The 20,275-nt window shown below is 41.1% G+C and overlaps 1 protein-coding gene across 3 annotated transcripts in view; it reads right to left on the bottom strand.

Annotated features, from left to right (window-relative positions):
- Positions 1-20,275, bottom strand: part of ATXN7 (ataxin 7) — a 79,415-nt gene that overhangs the window by 50,268 nt on the left and 8,872 nt on the right. Inside the window, exons 2-4 of one of the 3 annotated variants that reach the window (XM_088528276.1) lie at positions 12,557-12,649; positions 4,029-4,343; positions 3,635-3,703 (exon numbers count right to left, since the gene is read on the bottom strand). In XM_088528276.1, coding sequence (XP_088384402.1) covers positions 3,635-3,703; positions 4,029-4,332 — 373 coding nt within the window. In that variant the 5' untranslated portion in view covers positions 4,333-4,343; positions 12,557-12,649. Of the gene's footprint in view, positions 1-3,634; positions 3,704-4,028; positions 4,407-12,556; positions 12,650-20,275 lie in introns of those variants that run through there. The other 2 variants (XM_088528275.1, XM_088528277.1) reach the window with 2 other exon arrangements.

The following is a 20,275-nucleotide window of genomic DNA, read 5'->3' as shown; positions in this document are numbered from 1 at the left end:
GGGACCTAAAACAATATACAGAATAGCTGGTAGCAACAAGAAATTTAGCCCAGGGAGCATCCGTTTGGAGTGTCTTGGTGATGTGGGAAGGCAAAGTTCCCGGTCCTGGTGACTAGCCCTAGGCCTCTTATTATTTCTACTCAAAGCTTTTCTAAACACCAGTAGATTGAAATAAGACAACCTGACATCAAGATTCAGCAAGACACAAGTTCATTCTGTCGAAGCCTGCCAAAGTTAGCAGGACTGAACCCTGCTTATAAACGTCGTCCTGTTCACACATCATCTTCACTACTACAATGGGCTAGAAATGCAAACTTTAAAAAGGAAGCTGGAATCCTAAAGAAGTTTATGAGAATCTCCTGAAAACCACTTTGTTTGCAAAAGGTAACAAAGCTTTCAAGTACTAATTACCACAAAGTTTGACCTTAAGAATCATTTACTTTGAACAAAAAAGTATCACATACTAAAGACAAACTAACTAGTATCTTTTCGAAATGTACTGCACCTGTAAGATGAACTGAGTTTAAATACAGACCATGTATTCACATAATGTGACACATACCTGACAAGCTTGAAAGACGCACTACAGCAAAGTTTCATTTTAAAAATATTAAAAGAGCAAATGAAAGTGACTAGATTTTCTGCGTTGCTGTTCTGGAATGCATTTATCAAATATAACGCAACATGCTACACATTTTCATCACAGAAAAAAAAATACATTGCAGCAGAATCAAACCTTTGGTTGATCCATAAATAGTAGGTAATTAAATGACAGGATGAAGTAGAAACTAGTCTGCCATATGAACTACATACAAAAACAACCATTCTCCTACAATGAAATAACCACTTCCTAACCTTAGCTGGACTTACAGTCCAAGCTCAGCACAGACTGTGAGTGCTGTTAACAAGCAGCGTCGAGAGCATCCACTGAGTTTCTTGCTTTGGTGAAGATCTTCAAGAATCTGAGCAGGAATGGATATGGTGGATTAGCACAGTGGAAAACACAGCAGGGAAGGGGGAAGCACGACGAGAGACAAATCCAAGAAGTTCACATTCAGTTTCTATTTCTTACTTTAGCGTGAACTTGGGCATGTCAGGTAGGGTTAGATACAGAAAGAAAAACATCTGTGGGTACAAACTAATTTTAGTTTCTTGACCCCTCCACAGAACTAGGAGAAGCTGGTAACACCAACTCACTTTTTAATACAGTGCTATCAGAGTGAGAACAGTCACTCTGCATTTAGTGGATGCAGCTCTAATACCTTAAAGGCTGAAATTCATCTTTCACCATCAGGCAGATGATGCTGAAGCTATTCCTGGTGCACGGAAAGAGTGGGTGGAAAAGGAAGCACCTATAACCTAATGGGTACATGGGCTGGTTGGAGCCTAATCTGAAAGGTGTCAACTGCTAAACAAAAAGAACAATTTCTGGACTTAACCCAGTTCTCACAAATGGATGGTAACATTACATTCACTACTTCTCCCCCTCTCCAGGCCATGAATATTTCATTCTTTTACGCCAACTGGAAGAGTTGAAATACAAGGTTAACTTAGTCCAAATAACCTTGAACTGCTTTTGTGAGGTTTGGGAGTTGAGTTAGAGAGGTCCACCTGTAGAAGAGAACTTTCTTACAAATGATCTAGGTAGCTCAGCACACTTAATATACTGGATGGTACTGTGACAAAAATCTTCAGAGCATAATTGATTTGGCAGAGTTTATATTTTTGTTTCCTATTTTCTCTATTAAGATCCACTGTCTATGGAGTCCAATTATTCATCAATTATTTGTTCCTCTGTTTTCTGGACAAAAGCATCAATTATAGTGCTAAGCCTTATTTGATAATATTATACACATACCTACATATATATGCTGGTATGTTTTCCCACTCACCTATTTTTAAGTGCACACTTCATAGGACTTTTTCTTTAGCCTTTACTTTGTTTCCAGCAGTTTCTTACAGACTGACTATAGCCGTATGTTAAGTTACTGTCTGAATCAAATGTCGTATTGCAACCAGAATAAATAGACTTTTGGAACCCTGACAGAGCTACTAGGTTTCAGTTTTAAATCTCGAAGTGCTTAACGAATTTCCTTCAGATAGGTCCTAATCCTACAAATCATTCACATGGCTGGAGCCAGTAGAGAAAAGCAGCATCTCGGTGGTCAGTCCATACAAAAACAGTTTCTTGATCTGTCTCCAGTGGAAAAAGATTATTCTTCACCCTGCCAGCTAATCTTCAAAATCTAGAAACCTTAGATGGTTGCATTTTAACAGCTAGGAATAAAAAAGAACAAGTTTGAGAATCTCTATTAGCAAAATCTTTACCAAGATAACTGATACACTTTCTGATGTGTATAGCACAGACTTTTATCACTGTTGTGATGTGTAAGGCACACTAGTTTTATCACTGCTACAAATGCCATTTTAACATTTGAATGACTTGTCTGTTTAAAAAAAAATAAACATATGACACAGAGACTTAGACTAGACAATAGCGTAATAAAGTGATTTTTAAAATGCCTTTTAACTTTATATGCACTTAAAACATGGCCAAACAGCGGAAGTCTTTCGGAACACCACAACACAGCATCCCATTGCATCTCTCTTACAGGTCAGCGACTATTAATATTGGTCCTAGAAACTTTTTTTTTTTTTTTAATATTGTAGCAATATTAGACATCTCATAATAAGTATAGATTTTGATTCAGCCTCAAAATAGATCAGCGCTTCCCAGTCTTACTAGTCCATGTCTAATTTGCATTCGCTGTTTCTAGCTCACAAGTAAAGAAGTGCTGAATCAGATCATCTCCTAAGGTCCCCGGCAAGCCCTTTTTCGGTGATCGTAAACAAAGTTTATGAAGCCTGTCTTCCGTTTCTAACAGTATCATATAAATGATCTAACGGACCTAGTATTTAAAGGTGTGAGGACTATGGTATATATATTCTGTCGTATACTTCTCAAAAATGCCTGATAGAGCTGAGCAGATATCAGTGCTATTAAGAAAGTTTTAGAACGTTTCTCTGCTATGTAACATTAGCATTCTCTGTCATTAAATTAGAAAGAGAAATCCAAAATAGGCCCATTCTTGCTTAGTCTAGTCCTTATTACGAAGTTACCAGTAATATATAGGTTTGACAGGTTTAGCTACAACTTCACGTAGCGTTTTTGCTTCTGGAAGATCAGGGCTGCCCTTGCGAGCTCTCGCTAGCCCCAGGTGAAAGGTCGCTCTCATTAGCAGCGGGCTAAGGAACAACCACAACACACGGACACGACAGGGAAACGGAGATCCGTGCTCCAGCGCTGATGCACATCGGGTTAGGAACCAAACAGGGCTCAGGAGAAGATGTTATCGGTGCTGGCCATGCCGTGAGCTGCCTTCGGAGCAGCACGGGCCACGGAACTCTCCTAACAGAAACCCTGCAAGCGGCCTAGCTCCAGCGCTGCGGCTTCGATCACCTACTAGTTTAACGGTAACGGTAACAACATCACTCACTGACAGGCCGCTACGTCCCAACTCCAAGACGACGGGCTGGCAGGCGGGTTTCTCCCCTCTATCCCGTGAGCGTCCTCTCGTAACTGAGTAGGAACGGGACAACTCCGTGGCTTTCCTGGAGAGCGAACGGCACTCACCTTCTCGGCAGAGCCGCATCGCTTCCCGGTTCTTCCCGTACTCCTTGAAACTTTCTTCTAATGCTGTTCCTGAATAAGAGAAAGCGACAGGATCTCAGCGCGGCGGCACGGTGGACGGGACGCGCGCAGGGCTGGGGTGTCCCCGCACCTGCAGCCGCTGTCACGGCCGCCACCTGGGCCGCTCACGGGGCAGGGGGGGCACAAGGGGACAAGGGGGCAGCGGCGCCCGCGCCGCGGCCGGGCCCTGGCGGCGGCAGCGGCGCCCGCGGAGGCGCCCGGCGCTTCCGGAGCGTCGCGGCCGCGCCTGGGGCGCCCCCCGCCGCCGCCGCGGGGCACCGGGGAGCGCTGAGGGGAGAAGCGGGGTCGGGGGGATGATCCCGGCGCGGGCGCTCACCGTCGTTCCCGTGAAGTTTAGCAGCATCGACCCAGTGGCTCCAGGGCTGCCCCAGCATCGCCTCCGGGCTGGGCAGGGACCGGCGCTCCCCGACGGCCGCCATTGCCGCTGCGGTGGCGGAGGGGCCGGCGCCGCTGCCGCCTCCTCCTCCTCCTCCTCCTCCTCCTCCCCCGCCTCCGCCCCCGCCTCCTCCGCCGCCGCCGCCGCCCTCGCCGGGCCGGGGCCGCGGGCGCCGCTGCCGCTGCCTGGTCACCGCCGCGCTGCGCTGCTCCGCTCTGACGTCACCCGCGGCCCGCGCCGACATTCTTTCCGCCGCTACCATGGAACGAGAAAAGGCAGCGGCCGCTTAAGGTGGCGCCGCCGCTTAAGGTGGCGCCGCGCCCCGCGCCGCCGCCGCCGCCGCACTCACCTCCGCGGGGGCGCCGGCCGGGCGGCCATTATGCGCGGGAGCGCGTCCCGCCGCTGTCCGTGCCCGCCCCGCCGCCGCGCTGCCCGGGCTCGGCTACGCCGCCGGCTCCATAGGCCGCCGCGGCCGGGCCGCCCCTAGCGCCGCCGCGGCCGCATCGCGCGCAGGGGCGGGCGCGGCGGAAGGAAGTGGGCGAGGGCGGCGAGGCCGCCGCTCCCCCGGCCCGGCCCCGCCGGGGCTGCCCCCTCGAGCTGCCACAAACCGCCCCGCGCGCAGCCCCCGCGGCCGCCGCTCGGTGAGACGGCGCCGGCCGCCCCGAGGCGCGCTCTGCGCTGCGCCGGCAGAAGAACTTGGCCAAGTCCGTTTCGCTTCGTTTCCACCGCTTTTATTGCCGGAGAAGCCACCCAAAGCCCCCGCACCGGCTGCTTCGCACCCTCAGCGTTTTTGCCCCTCTGTCCCGTGGTTGCGATTCCCCGTTTGCTTTCGGGCAGCATCCTACGCTTAGGGATGACACGGAGCAGCGTTAAAGCGGACAAATATTGGTATATTTAGTAATGCTTACCAATATGTCAATATTTATATGGCATGTTTACCACCGATAACAAAGTTTTGCAAAATCGAGTTTCTGCACATAGGCTAACTCCAGTTTTTACAAACTTTTTAATTACGGATTTTCTCTCCCTTGCTCAAGTAGCAATGTCAAATTACAGGCCCAGGCCCTGATCTGTGAAGGTTTCTTGTACACTTAATGTCACTGTCATGTAGGTCGCCCTCAGTGACCTCCTGGAGATGTTTGCCCCATCCCACTCCTTCAGAGGCTGAGTTACGCATCCCTGTATTCCCTTCAGAACCAGGAATATATCACTTTGCATTTCCAAAATTATGCACATAAAGTTTTTAAAATACAAGCCTGTTAGTAGTCCGATGGGATAGGCTATAATTATGAAAACAGTTTCAGTCTTCCACCCTTTATGCCGTGATCAGAAGGTATCTCATAAAACTATGAACCTAACTGTACCGAGGGGTGCGTTTTCCTCACTTGTTTGCTGTAAGTCTAATTTAACTCCTTAAAAAACTAAAAGGCAAACAGCATGAGCTTTAGGTAAAGACAGCAATACCGACTTCTAGTGTAGAGATTTGTGGTAGGATTAACGAAGGCTATCAGCTTGGCCCTAATCTTCCAGAAATGACTGTACATATTCTCAGCTGTACTGTAGTTTCCCAAAAATGTAGAATGACTCTTCATCTTGGAGCTGAGAAAGTGTTTATAGGACCAGACTCTAAAGATAAATGATGAATGGAAGGCATTATTTTATGATTCATTGTCTAATGGTAGTATTTTATTTTTTATATATATAAAAAGCCCTACTTATCACTAAAGTTAAAAACATCACTTGAAAAGATGTCAGCCAGGAGACAATCAATCTTAAGTTTCTGACTAGAATCTAAGCTATTTTGTGGCACAGATAAGAGAAATCTTAATTCTTTCAACATTTCAACATTTCATTCTTGGTTACTTTCAACAATTCAACTGGTTCCACATACAGAGTCTAACATTACATCTCAAGTTCAACTCGGACTCCAGCCAGAGCATAAGACCAGCTAGTGACAGAATTATATTCTCCATGTCAAACATTCTGGTTTATATTACAAACTTTTTGTCATTTGTACAGCGCTCCGTTGTTCTGGGGAGAGCTGTCCCACAGCAATCTCCAAAGGAAATCTCCCTTGTCAGAGTGTCTATGAGACTCACAAAAGATTTCACTATTACTGCTTTACACAGATCAGAAAGCAAGTGTATTGACGGGTATCCAGATAGCACTCTGAAATATTGTCACTTGCCTTAAGGTATTTTACCATGACATATTTATTTAATATCCATACATCCTATGTTTGTTTTCTTTATTCACTACTGATGTATATAAGTTAAATTAGACAAAAGTAAATTTGGCAAAAATAGATGGATTCAGTTATTATTCTAACAAGCCAATATATTATCAACTTTTCACTTTCTAAGCTTGACACTCATCAAGCTACTCAAAAGCGGTTATTAATTTAAAAGTGCCAGCCAAACAGGTATAGCAGATCCCCCTCCTTATCTCCGTATATTTTGGATTATCACGTTTCTTGCTGTTTTTTCTTCTTTCAAAATTGTGGGGTTTTCGTTCTTGTTTGTTTTTTCCCCTCCCTCTTCTACCACCTTTTCTTTCTTTCCTATATATTCCCACTCAAAACCTTAGTTCTGCAGTCTGGGCCCCAGGCTGTCTTTTAGTAAACCATTCTTCTTCTAGTGATAATATTTCCTCATGATGCCGTGAATACGTTGCTATTCCAGCAGAGGGAGAAAAGCGGCAGCAGAAAGATCAGTGCACAAAACTGACTGACTCGTCAGAGAGCAGGAATCGGGGCAGATGAATCACTCGTGTTACAAGGACTGGAGATGGAGAGACAATTTTCTGTTTTATGAACTCACTATGCTGAATATATGTGCGTGCCTTTTTTTTCCTTCCTTTCTTTTTAGCTTTAGCACACAACTTCAGGTCTTTTAAACTGCTTCCAAAGTGCGATACAGGGATGTGTTGATGATTTAAGGGATAAAAATCTGTGAATACTCCAGAAAAGCTGGAAAATCCATCATGTTAGAAGGGGATATGAATTGCAAATGTGATAACATGTTGAACACAAGTAACAAGGATTCACCCCAGCTATTAGTAAGTATCTGAGACGGCCGGTTGAAAGTCCGGTCATCCAGAGCAATCTTGGCCACCACTGGAGATCCAGGGATAACTTGGAGCTTGATTCAGTCTGCTCTGGTCAAAGCACTTTCTGAAGAGCCCTTCTCTCCCCACTGACTGCAGAAGAAGTCAAGGATGACTATGCACGTAAACCAGGCACCTCCACGAGGCACCCAGAATATAAGTGGGATGAATCCATCCGGTCAGGAATAGCCAGAACGGCGAAGGGTGAAAAATGCTGCCTCGAAGACAGCTACTCCTATGAGAACAAAACAGGGACCAGAAGCACTAGCAGTTCCAAAGGTCTAACTGAGGAAGCAAAATAGCACAAGGAGTATCACTAGGATCGAGCCTGCGTGAACGGCTCTGCCGGCGTGTCTGGAGGAGACGGAATGAGAACAGGTGGTGTTCAGAGAACGGAGGGAGGAAACATGGAGGAATAAATCCAGCTCACAGACAGAGAAAGAGAAGCTGGAGACGTAAAAAGCTAAGAAGGAAAATGTAGTAGAAAACAGCATGTGATGTACAGAAAACCAAGTGAGAATTAAAAAGACTGAAGAAAAATCATTTCAAAAAAAGAAAACACAACCTGCAGCAGGAAAGAAATAATGGAGTCAAGAAAAGCAAACAAAACACACACAGAAAAACAAGGAAAACTGCAATTTCAAAGCTCACTAAATGAATTTAACACCATATTGAATGCGTTTTGCAAACACATAATAAAATATATGCATACAAACAGCATTCAGCCAGCTAAAAACTGTGAGGACATTTGTGTGCTGCCACTGCAGGCATTTTTCACCTTTTCTGGCAGCTTTCCTTCTTTTGCTACATGCTCCTGCAAGGATGTTCAAATAGGAACAATTAGAAGACAAGCTCTGTGTAAGGCCTGAGATGGCATAATTCTTAACTGGAATGAAGAAGGAAGGCCAAATCTGCAGCTGAACTCTTTTAAGAACAAAAGGATAATGATAGGATTCACTAAAGACTTTCCAGAATGAAAGCTAAAGGATGCACGAATTAAAGACGGAAGGGTGAGACAATCTATGAGGGTGTCACTACTATTGGTACTCAAAATATAGAAAAATCATGAATTCACTAAAAAAAAAGGTCTAGGAAAAGATCTGAAGAACATCACAGCCCAAGGGAAAAACCAAGTAAGTTAATTCCAGCTAAAAGGTGTGATCAAGACAGCCTTAAAGAGTAGGAACAAATACCAACAGTGAAGGCTTGTTGGTAGATGAGATTCAGGATGAAATAACAACTCAAGTAGCTGATACACTGAGGTGAAATCCTGACCTCGTGTCAGCTCCTGTTGACAGCAGTGGAACTGGGAGTATTTCTAGTGCATTGTAAAATACATCTCAAGTATGAGAGGTAGAAGAATATGATTTGACAAGCTGGAAAGCAGGAAATAAAAAGTTCATATAAATCAGAATGTCCAGATAATGAGAGAACTGTCCAAATATAATAAAGCAGACCATTTCATTTAAGTCCCTGCTATAGAAAAACATAAATACATCAAGAAAACACATTATGGTAATCTGCCGTGCACTCTCACTTCCAATGAAATTGAGTGACTTCTCCCTTTCTTATCACACACAAAACCAAGATGCCAGTGAGTGATTGTTGTGAGCAACACACAACAGATATTTACAGAATAAATCAGGCCAGTTTATTATCCATTTTTTTTTCCACAGACCCTGGAAACTAGGTATATATGTTTAATTTTACATGGGAGAAACACTTCAGTGGGGGAGCTGAAGATGCTCAGATGTTCTGAAATTCAGCTACTCCATAAATACAGGAACATGAAATTATCATGGATACTATTAGCCACCTGGACCAGAGAAAACAACAACAAAAAGGCCTAACTTTCCCTATTTGGGGAGAGGGAACGGAGGCTGCTAACTGTAAGCAAATCTGAGAAGAAGCTTGCAGTAGGATTAGGATAACAGTGCAACGATATGTTGCGTATGTCCAGTATGTTTATCAAAACTTCCCCATGACTAAGCTGAAGATAATACAACATTTTATACCCAATTTATAAACATATGTCATCGCTACGTGTTATAAAGCACACAGTATGTAACAAAATATCGTAACCACTTCCTTTTTTACTTAACTATCCTTAAATGCCGGTCATATTTCTTCAAGAATTATGACATAGCAGAAAAATGAGCATAAGCAATACAGAAACATAGATCATTGCCCTGCTTAGATGTTTTACAAAGGAAACACTGAATAGTGATACAAATATTGCAATTTTGAAAGCTAATTAAATACGATTACACAAAGTGCATTCAGTTAATGATTTGGAAATCAGACTAATCTTCATTTATTTTAGGCAAGGTACTAAAATCACTTTCTGTATTTGCCAATGTTAAAACAATTTCAGCAACCTAATTATGCAGATGAATCATTTTAATCTAAAGAATTAGAATAGGTATGATAGTTTGAATTCTTATTTATATACGGAGAATATAATATTACAATTTAGTGTGATTCACACATGCAGCTATTCAAAACAATTCTAACAAAGCATTTGTGCTGAGTTTCCATTCACTGAAATCTGAGCACTTAATGTAAACATTTTGATATCAGTGATCTTCTGATGGGACCTAACCAGCACATAAGGTTTCGTAATGTGCCTGGTTTCTTGTCAGCTTTCTACAGGGCTCCATGGCCATCCCTTGAGGGGGGAGACTCTGGGCCTGAGCACAACCCACGTGGCTCAAGATTTCCTTGAGAGCACAATGAGAGCTGCCTGCCAAGTCCTCATATCCGCAACAGTTCGACATCGATGCTGTCTACACGGACCACTCCCCTGCCAAGTGTGCGGTAAAATAGCATACAAATTGGAAATATACTTGGCAGGATGCATCCAAGGGTGCTGAGCGTTGGCTGATGCAAAGCCCTACCCTGTTTGAAAAGTCACAGGTGTGGGCCAGGTAGGTGGACCATAAGATGGGTGGAAAACAACAAAACTGCTGTGCTCAAAAAAAGTGGTGGTTAATGGCTCAGAGCTAAACTGGCGACCAGTCACAGGTGGAGTTCCCCAGGGGTCAATACTGGGTCCAATCTTATTCAATATCTTTACAATGAGCTGGATGATCAGATTGAATACACCCTCAATACGTTTTCAGATGACACAAAACTTGGAGGAGAGGTAAAAGCAGTCACCATATAGACAGATCTCAACAAGGTGGAAGCCTAGACCAACAAGAACTGCACTGGGTTTAGCAAAGATAAATGTGAAGTCCCGCACGTATGGAACAATCTGAAGCAGCAGCACAGGTTTGGCCTGATTGGGGTGTAGTTCTGCTGGAAAGCATGTGGGGTCCTGGTGAACATCAGCAGAGCATCCTGGCAGCAATGAAGGGCTGTATAGCTGCAAGAGCATAGCTAAGGGATCAAGGAATGCAATTATTCTGTTGGACTTGGCACTTGTTAAGTGATACCTGGAATACTGATCCAGTTTTGGTGCATCCCAACAAGTTTAAGAGACTAGAAAAGCTAGATAGGGTCCAGCAAAAGGTTACCAACATGACTGGAGGGCTGCAGAACTTAATGTATGAAGAAATATGAAGGAATTTAGTTTGTTCAGCCTAGAAAAGAGAAGGCTTACGTGGAATCTGATCACAGTCTTCTCATATGTAGAAGATGGTTACAGAGAAGATGGAGGTACTCTTCACTAGAGGGGAAGTTCTGTCTAGATGGAAGAAAAAATCCTTCACTGAGAGAAAAATTAAATATTGGAACAGGTTGCCCAGAGAAATGGTGGAACCCCCCTTGCTAGAAATATTACAAGTCATCTTGACAGGCCTCTGGAAATAACCTGCTTTCAGCAGAAGGCTGGACACGTTGATCTTCAGAGGCCTCTTCCAGGTGGACATTTGCAGGAATGTAAAGGAAGTGTGAGACACATGATCTGAGTTAAGAGCACTTACCCTAATTCTGCTCTAATGTAATAGTACATCTAATGTTTCCACAATCAAGTTAAATGAATTCTTCATATATCTATATTTTTAAAATCTTCTAACATTCAATTTAGATAAATCAAATGGAAAAGAGCCAAATTAATTTTCTATTGGTTTTATTGTTAATTTTCTGTATAAAATTAAACAATGTAATGTGTTTACTTTGAAAAACAGTACTGCCAAAAACCTACAAAATCTTCACTGTGCAACACGCAGGACAAGATCTGCTATATCTGAGTTTTGCTTACTAGCAAACCACATCTCAGCTTCTGCCCTCTGAATCAGAAACCTGAGCTGCTGAGCTAATAAACCTGCCCCTCCAATTCTGTATCCAGAAATTGTACAACTTTGCAAAGAGAACCCACAAATAACAGTTTCACAAAGTTTCTTCTCCTGAGAGAGCACCTGCCTTCATATAAACTTTCCAAAGAAAAAAAGTTTCAAATGGAAAGTGGAGGGAGGAAAGCAAAAGCTGTAGCCGAGCTGTTCAAGAGAGGACAGCACTTCAAGAGTCACACCACGACAAACATTCCTTGCGCTTCTTGAGCCCAGATTAACTCTGCCACTTAAGTAAATTCTGCAGGCCAGCCCCATGCTAACTATAATGGCACTTTCTGCTACAGTCTCTTTTAAAAGAAACTGAAAGATGATTTTCCTAGGGAAAAAAAAAAAACACTAGGCTGTAAGAGTAGATTCTTCAAGTCTATACCTAGGAAGAATGCAAACTTAAAGACTGTATCTTTTTTTTCTTTCTTGGTATGGTGCAAAAATATGCAAAATGCTAAAATGCATTTGAAGAGTTAGAGATTAATGTAAGGGAAACAGAGAAAGAAAGATACCATCTCAAGGAATTGGCAACATCTAATAATTAATCTGTAATACATGCTTTTGACCCAAAATTTCAATTTATTATCTTTTTTTTTAATCTAGTGTTCTACTAGGGGCACTAGTTGCAGAGAGGAAATCCAGTGTCAGACAGCTGTACAGTTCCTGCCTCAGTTTACTTTCCTACTTGCTGAACACGTGGGACAATATTGATGCAGTTATATCAGGCCGTGACATACTTCAGTAGCATAACTGCACTCAAATGCTTTACATTAACATGGAAAAGTTGAAATTTATCTATATAGTTACATATAATTTATCTATATAGTAAAGATATATAATCCAACCTTTTTTAAGATTTGACTACTACATGCATTGAGCTCCCTTCCCATAAAGGTCATTTTATTTCCCACTAAAACATATATTAAACACCGCATTTAAAAAAAAAAAATCCCCACGCTGCATCTGGTAACACTTCAGACTTTGCAATTCTGTTAATATCCTGTTCCCCACGCTTCCTCCCATCATAACTATGTGAATATTATGCTTAAGGAAAATATTTTGGTAAGTATATCACAGTACCTTGCAAGTATGGCGAATCACTGGGTTGATTTATCAATTGATCTTCATCTGTTCAGATTTCGGAAGCTTTCTCTAGCTTCTATCGGACTAATTCTGAAACAAAACAAGAACAGTGCAATAATGAGACATCTGACACTTCATCTCAATTTCCTAACAACAATTTTCTCTCTCAGAAACTACTATGAAGCATGAATTCAGTTCTGCAAATGCAGTTCTTGCAAAGCATTTAAAATTGAAAGGTAAGCAGGGAGTCGCTATGTCCTCTCATGCACAGAGCAGGTCTTTAAACAGCAGTGTGACATTACCACAAAGGTATGCATTGCTTGAAATCTCAATCTTCAGCCTAGTACTGCATTTAAATATTACTGACCAGATTTCCAAGTAGAGGCTGTGTCTGTATCACAAGCTGGTAACGACACAGTGCTGGGTTTTCTGCACAGGATTTTTCCAGAATACAGCATGACACCAACAACAAGAGCTCTTGCTACGCAGCCATTGACATTTTCACCACCATGTCATATATCTCAGATGGCTAAAAACGATCACTCGTGTAACAGCCAGTAATGCCTATTATTGTATCGCCAATGAAAAATTTATCAAAAATTAGAAGGTTACATGTATCGAGGCCTTTTCCATATTACAAATGTGTGTCATACCTAGGAAAAGTTTTCAAATCCTTTCATTTAAGATTTATAAACTTTCTGTTTACATAAAATAAATTGAAGCATGATTTATCTTGGTTTAGTCTAAATCAATGCTTAATTGGTTAAAGATAACCCAAAGCGTTGTTAGAACTTAAAAGAGCATTTTCAACCATCCTTACATACAGGTTACACTAAAGATTAAATAATTGACTTTTATAAGCATTCTGCAGTTAAACTAGTCATTTTTTTAATCTAATAAGAAATCATAAAGTTGGATTTATGCAAGCCAACCGTGTGCTGCGAGTGGATACCACTTCAGAGACAACTATTTTCTTCCTCTCAAAGGATTAAAGTCCAGACATGAGGAATGCAGCCCAGAAGGGCATCCAAGCCATCCTTTTAGGCTCTCCTGCCCCCATGGACGGTGCAGCACGAGGCCTTTCCTGGCTTCTGCTACTTCTCGGGGAAGCTGTCTGCAAACTGAGCTCATGTTTTTAAACATTCCTTATCCAGTGAAGATAAAACCCGCCTTTTCATTTTAAAGTGCAGCTTACCAGCTGACACTATCTTCACTGGGATCACCCACAGACATATTTACTCTTTCTAAGCCTTACTAAGCTTTGCTCTGCTCAGCGATGCTCTTGATCTCAAGAACTGCATCAGAGCTTAATTATATCCTGATGACTTAAAATCCAAAATTTTGTCACCTTCAGTGGGCAGTACTTGCAAGCAAGCACTGCATTATTTTCTCTCTCCTCTGCAGTCACTGTTCTGCTTCACAGTTAATACGACTTGGGGCAACTAATCATTTGCAAATTTCTGCATGTCGAAGAGCCTCAGAAAGCATTTTATTTCATTGCTTCACACTGAAATTTCACCAAGTACTACAAAATAAACCTTTCTCTGTAGCTCCTACTGGTGCTTGATGGGAAATGAAATGCAATCTGTCAAAATCCCTTTTTTTTGCCTTTGTTCAGGGGAGGAAGACTTAAAAACCAAATGGACCATCCCCCTTACAGGTCACTCAATGCTTCATTCACTCTCAGCCCCTTCATGCAGCCCCTTCTTTTTCTTTCCCCTTTTCTTCAGTGGACGTGGCAGCTCTAAGTGCAAAATAACCTTCATTTTACCTTTACTTACTAGTTACACAAAAGGAAAGCTCCATCACTTTACAGGAAAATGGAAAGAAAAAAATCAGGAACCCAAACTTACACCTGTAAAGCAGAAGTCTTTTCCAAAGAGATAAAAATCTACATATATGGCAATAAGTAAGTGGTAAGCAAAAAACAGATCAGATGAAGGGCAAAATTGATTCTTATGTACAAGAGATCACTGCCTACTAACTACACCACCTCTCTGGAGTTTTGCTCTAGGGATCACTTCTGGAGTGGAGTTTGAAGGAAGTCAACAGAGTAAGTTTCAAAAGCCCAAAGTGACAGCTTGAGGACTCTCTGAAGAGGAGACTTTCTCTGGATAATGGGTGGCAATGAACGGGAATGATCCATATGGAGAGTCTGCAGCAGCTCCGTTAGATCTGCAGCTGCCAGTGCAGAGCAGGGCCTGAGGAGCATCTCACTGAGAAGAGTGGGAAGAAGCCACGGGGGGCTCTTCCTCCGCAGGGTGGGCACTTGGCTACCCTGGAGAAGGGAAAGCTGGTGGAAAGGTGGAAAAATGACAACGACAGTCAAAACAGCATGAGAAAATGGAAAAAGGCCTACACTTTCAAAGCAGAGTTCACATTATGTCACACTGTGCCTGAAAAAAAAAATCAAAGAAACCTGGCTGCAATTGCTGTTTAAAACTTTGAAGAGCGACCGATACAGGAAACCGCAGCCTGGCAGAACAAAAGCTATACCCACACAAAATTATTTCTATATAGATATGCATAACAAAGGCATTGTTACGATGAATAATGTATATTATTCAACTTAAGATAAAACAAAGATTTGGACATAATAATGAATAATCACCCTGATACTGGGCTTCATTTTAGACCTTTTATGATTAGAGGAAACCTAGAGAGATCTTATTCTGCTCCTTGGATAAATGGAGATGGCTGCTGAAGGAATAAGGGCTGGCCAGCACTAGGCTACGGGCTACTGTTTTGGCTAGAAAATAGCTCCAGAGTAAAACAGAGCCACTCCTGGGACAATCTAACCCGTACTGGGGACAGACTCAGGACCTGCTATCTCCAGAATATCTTTACAGATGCAAAAATAAGGACTAGTTATATATTTCAAATAAAGTTAACATACCAAACTTCTGTAAATACCAATTACAAAGTTGAAACCTCTCAAGATTTCATGCAATAAACAAATGGAAAATACTTCTCGCAAGTACTTAAATATTTACTATGTATTTGCACAAACCAAAATACAGCAAAATTCCCAGTGCACAATAAAAGAGTAAGTTATTCTACAACTACTTCGTAGACATGTATGAATCTTCGTAGATAATGAGAAGGGTCAGACTTAAATAGCTAATATCAAAGTGTCATTGGAGAAGTGCCTTTCATGCACTTCTAAACAAACTGATAAAAAAAATCCCATTCCCAAACTATATGAACAGCAAGCTGCACTTGAGGGGCTCCAACACTGATGACTGCTCCTCTCCTTTGCCTAACTGCAACATAAATACATTTGCATTCACTATTTTCCCAAATAAATCATGTTATAACTAATTTCAGCTTTATCTCACAATGATTTTTTCATGTAACTTGGAAATCTTCCTTAGCAGTAAAATTAACAAAGTCATAAGAAGTCCTTGCATATTGCTATTTAAATAGCTTTAGCTGTTTAAATACAACCACAGAAGGCACAGAACATGCAGGCCAGAAAAATACCTCGTTTCAGAAACAACGAATGATATTCTGTACACTTGTATCTTGCCTTATGTTCAAAATACCTGCATCTTACACAATGATTTACATGACCATCTGAAATTTCAATCCATAAAACACACCAGCTTGCAGAAGCAAACTATGACACATGAGGATAATGACAATTATATTTATACCTATAAAAACTGTATTTGTGTACAACTGTAGAGAAGAAAAAGACATGTTCTGTGTTTGATGTTACAGGAACATTTCACACTGATTGCAACTCACATTGTACGAGAAACACAGAGAAAACCAAAAGACTGGTAAGCAAGCAATAAAGATACTGGCCGTCAGAAATGTCCACCTTTTAAATAAATGTCCACCTTTTAAATAAATCACATCCTGGCTGGCCCTTTAAAAAAATGCATGAAGTGAAACAGTAATTTTTAAAATAATACACAAATATATAATATAAAAACACACATACTTTTCAAGACAGAAAGCCATAGCTAATCACGACAATGCAGAGCACGATTAACACAATTTGCAAAATTTGTTACTGAGCTTCCCTGTTAAAGGTAACATATTATTCCAGCTACACAGTGATGCTTATTGCAGATTAAAGATTTCAAATTAGCTCCTCATGTATGTCATTATTGTGAGTGGTTATTTTTTATCTGTTTAATTTTAAACTACTCCAGGCAGATGAAAATCACCATAAAATCTGACTCAATTTAGGTACCATAGCACTAACCTTAACAGAGCTGTTGGTTCTTAAACAGCTACAACACTATTCCCACTGTAAACAAAGGACCCTGGCATGCACCCTGGGCTAAGGATGTCAGCATTTTTCAAACACCTTTCTGACTGTTCCACTTCGTGGTGATGCAATATGACCTACATTTTCAATGGCCAAAGAGAGACTGAGGGATAGAAAGGGAGGAGATAAAGAAAAGAAAGACAGACAGATCTTTTCTGGTTTTATCCTCCATTAACTAAAGCTTTAACCATCCCTCAGGAGGATGGCGGTGGGCAAGAATCAAAGCAGACTATCCTTAAATTCTGAACGAAACACTGAAAGATAGGCTAGCATAAGAAATAGTCAGATTTTTCTATAAGCCTGTGAACAAGTACATAGTAATACCCTCAACAGGAAAAAAAAACACCAGAATCAATAATGCTATAATCAGTTGCCAGCACTAAGCTGTATGAAATACAGATGCTTCTTTTACCACCTTGTATTTCCCATCATGTTCGTAATACCTCATTTTTAAAGACTCCCTTTAGATTTCAAAAAGAAACACAAAAAATCCACATCATTATCACCATTTTTACCAACAGGGAAATTGAGGAATAACCAGTGATTTCCCAATAGCTACCTAATGGGCCCAAGGCAGGGCTGGGAACAGAAACCATCACTCTTCATTATCGCTGTACTGTGCAATCTATTAAGGCCTGGGATGCCTGACATACTAATATATAATCCTGACATAATTCCAAAAGTATCTCTATCTTGTCTCTCTTGCATATGATCTTCACACAGGAAACTGTACTAGATTATTACCAACTCTTAGAAAGCTTTCCCTCTCAATTGATGGGCTGTATTTCTTAAGATGTTTCTGGAAATGCACTTGACAGCGTGAGTTGTAAAACCTGATAAAAATACTATTTATATTTTCACTATAAACACAAAGAAAAAAGAGTCTTAACTTAAACTCTAATTGCTTTCTCATTCTTTTGGAGCTAGAGCACGTTTCCTTTGAAAAATAAGCACCCTTTTTCAGCAAGCGTAGTATGTAAAAATTAAAATGAAAGGCTTGCTCCTATGATTATGTTAAACAAGAATGAAGATTGTTCTGTTTTCAGTTACTGATGTTTTAGTGCAAGGGCTGCCTTCTTGCAGAATATTTCCAAAGTGCTTACGGCATCAGAACCCCTTTACTAACGCTAGTAGTTAATGCAGTACATGATATAACAACAAATCATCTCCTTGTTATTGAAACTGAAGGCCAAAATTTGATCTTAAGTAGAGCTTTGTAAATCCAGAAAGACTCCAGTGCTTTCCAAAGAGTTTCTTGGGATTTGCATGTACGTAAACAAGACTGCAATTTGGCACTGAGTTTGAAACCAGAGATCAATATAACATATAGATTAATTCCTGGTTTTGAACTCTTATTTATTATCACAACAGCTTTCTTATCAAGCAGTACGTTGCCTCCTGAAATGCAATTTTCCCTGTCCAGAGAGTACTACGGAAATATCCCTCCTTTGCCAGGGTGCTGCTGCCATCCACACCTGCAAGGTTACATCTTGCTGCCTGGTGATGACTGGTGTTGGAAGGAACGGAGAGGAAAAAAAAGTGAAGTGTATCCTTCTTCAAACTGCAGAGGCACAGCAGAGAACCAAAACAGCTTGGGAACAAGAATGAATGCAAGGAATTACCTGCAAAATGATCACAGGGAATACAAAAATTAAGAGAGCATGAGTACTATAGATGTCCATCTAGAGGAGATCGTGGGTATTAGTGAGGGGGCAGTGTCTGAAGAAAACAGAAATATTTCTCATACTCATTAACCACACATGTCCATGAGACTGCAAGGGTTTCCTATTCTCTTTCAAACAGGATTAAAACCTCACATTCCTCCACTCCTTTTATCGGGGGTTGCACCTTGTTCAATCTACTTTACTCTTTCAAAATGAATTCAGTGGGAGGCTTTGGTATTTCCCGTGTTACAAACAAAAACATTATTTCTCTTCATTTAGAAGAATTGACCCAGAGACAAGTCCTTCTTAGCTGCTTTCACCATTATTAAAACTCTCTTTTGTGGAAGTTTCATAGTAGTATTTCTGAGTTTCTCATACTTTTTGCCTTTTTTTTTTTCTTTCTTTCTTGCAGCACAGTATCTCTCTCTCAGATCAGGAGGGAGAGAGGCTGAGGTGACGTTTTTATTGCTGTCCAACACCATAAAAATTCCTGCTCGAGAAGCCACCCAGCGCAGGGACTTACAGGGTCCCAGGCAAGCAACCTCAGCGCGATCCCTCTGCTCTAACAGTGACTGCCACCTAGAGTCAGAGAGCACCGGCTCCCATGAAACACGGGATTGTTACGGAGAAAAACATCGGAGCAATGAGAGAAATGTTAATCCCAACCATTCAAGCACCAAGAACTCACATCGTACACAGTTACAACTACCTTGAAAAATGTAAACTATTTGCAGTCCTCTTCTTAACAGGCCTTCTGGCTAATGAGTATGTAGCCTGTGTCTCCTAGTTTTTCCCTGAAAACTGAAAAGCCAGTTGCATTTCATTATAAACACTTGAGTTGTATATGCAGGAAAAATAATTAAAACAAGACTACACTTCCTTTCAAGTAAATCCTCCGCTTCAGACTGATTTTGGAATGAGTTTAAAGTCTCCTCTGAAACACTCTTGTCTTGTCTGCTTTAAGAGACAACGAAAATTATATATACATATAAATAGCCAAACCCATTTTCCTGACACATTCTGGACATTCATACAGGCCCTGCTGACAATGCCAAGTTCCATCATTAGCTGAAAATGCAACTGTGTTTATACCTTGGAAAGACAACCTGCATAAAAACGCTGCTGGAAACTTTAACATTAATGTTAGTCATACTTATGAGATTAAAAAATGTTTTTCTAGTGACATGAATCTTAATTTAAAACCCTTAATATTTTCATTTCAAGAGATATTTTCATACTGACCCCAATATACTAATGGCTTAAATGTCTACACAAATCCACTTAAGCCAAGAAGACTTCTTACATAATGTAAATTTGACATGTGTTTATATAATGTCTTGATTTGGGGCTGTCTACGATCCTATATAAAAAACATATATTTTTTACCTACTATTACTGCAAAACCTATGTCGCTATTAATAGGACACCGTATATTCAAGCATTAATCAACCACTGGATATTCATTAACTGAATAAAAGCATGGAATTTTGGTTACCATTTATCCGGAAAAAAATACAATAATTTGCATTTGAACATATTCCCTGTAGCACTTGCTTTCTCTGCAAATGATTCTCATATCAAGCCATGACTCTGTAAGTGTCTGCTAGCATATTCTGCAGTTATTAAAATAATTTACGAATCATAGCTTTTAATGTCTTGTCAAGAAATCAGTTCCCCAGCTTCCTCATTCCTCTTCTGTTCATGACCAGGAATATTGCTAATAAAGCAATAAAAAACACAGGATTTCTTCTCACCTTATCCCTGTTGCAG

Source organism: Tinamus guttatus, unplaced genomic scaffold, assembly GCF_059628265.1.
Source record: "Tinamus guttatus ecotype Peru unplaced genomic scaffold, ASM5962826v1 Tinamus_guttatus_pri_ptg000307l, whole genome shotgun sequence".
Lineage (NCBI taxonomy): Eukaryota > Metazoa > Chordata > Aves > Tinamiformes > Tinamidae > Tinamus > Tinamus guttatus.
This window is presented reverse-complemented; position numbering and strand designations above follow the sequence as displayed.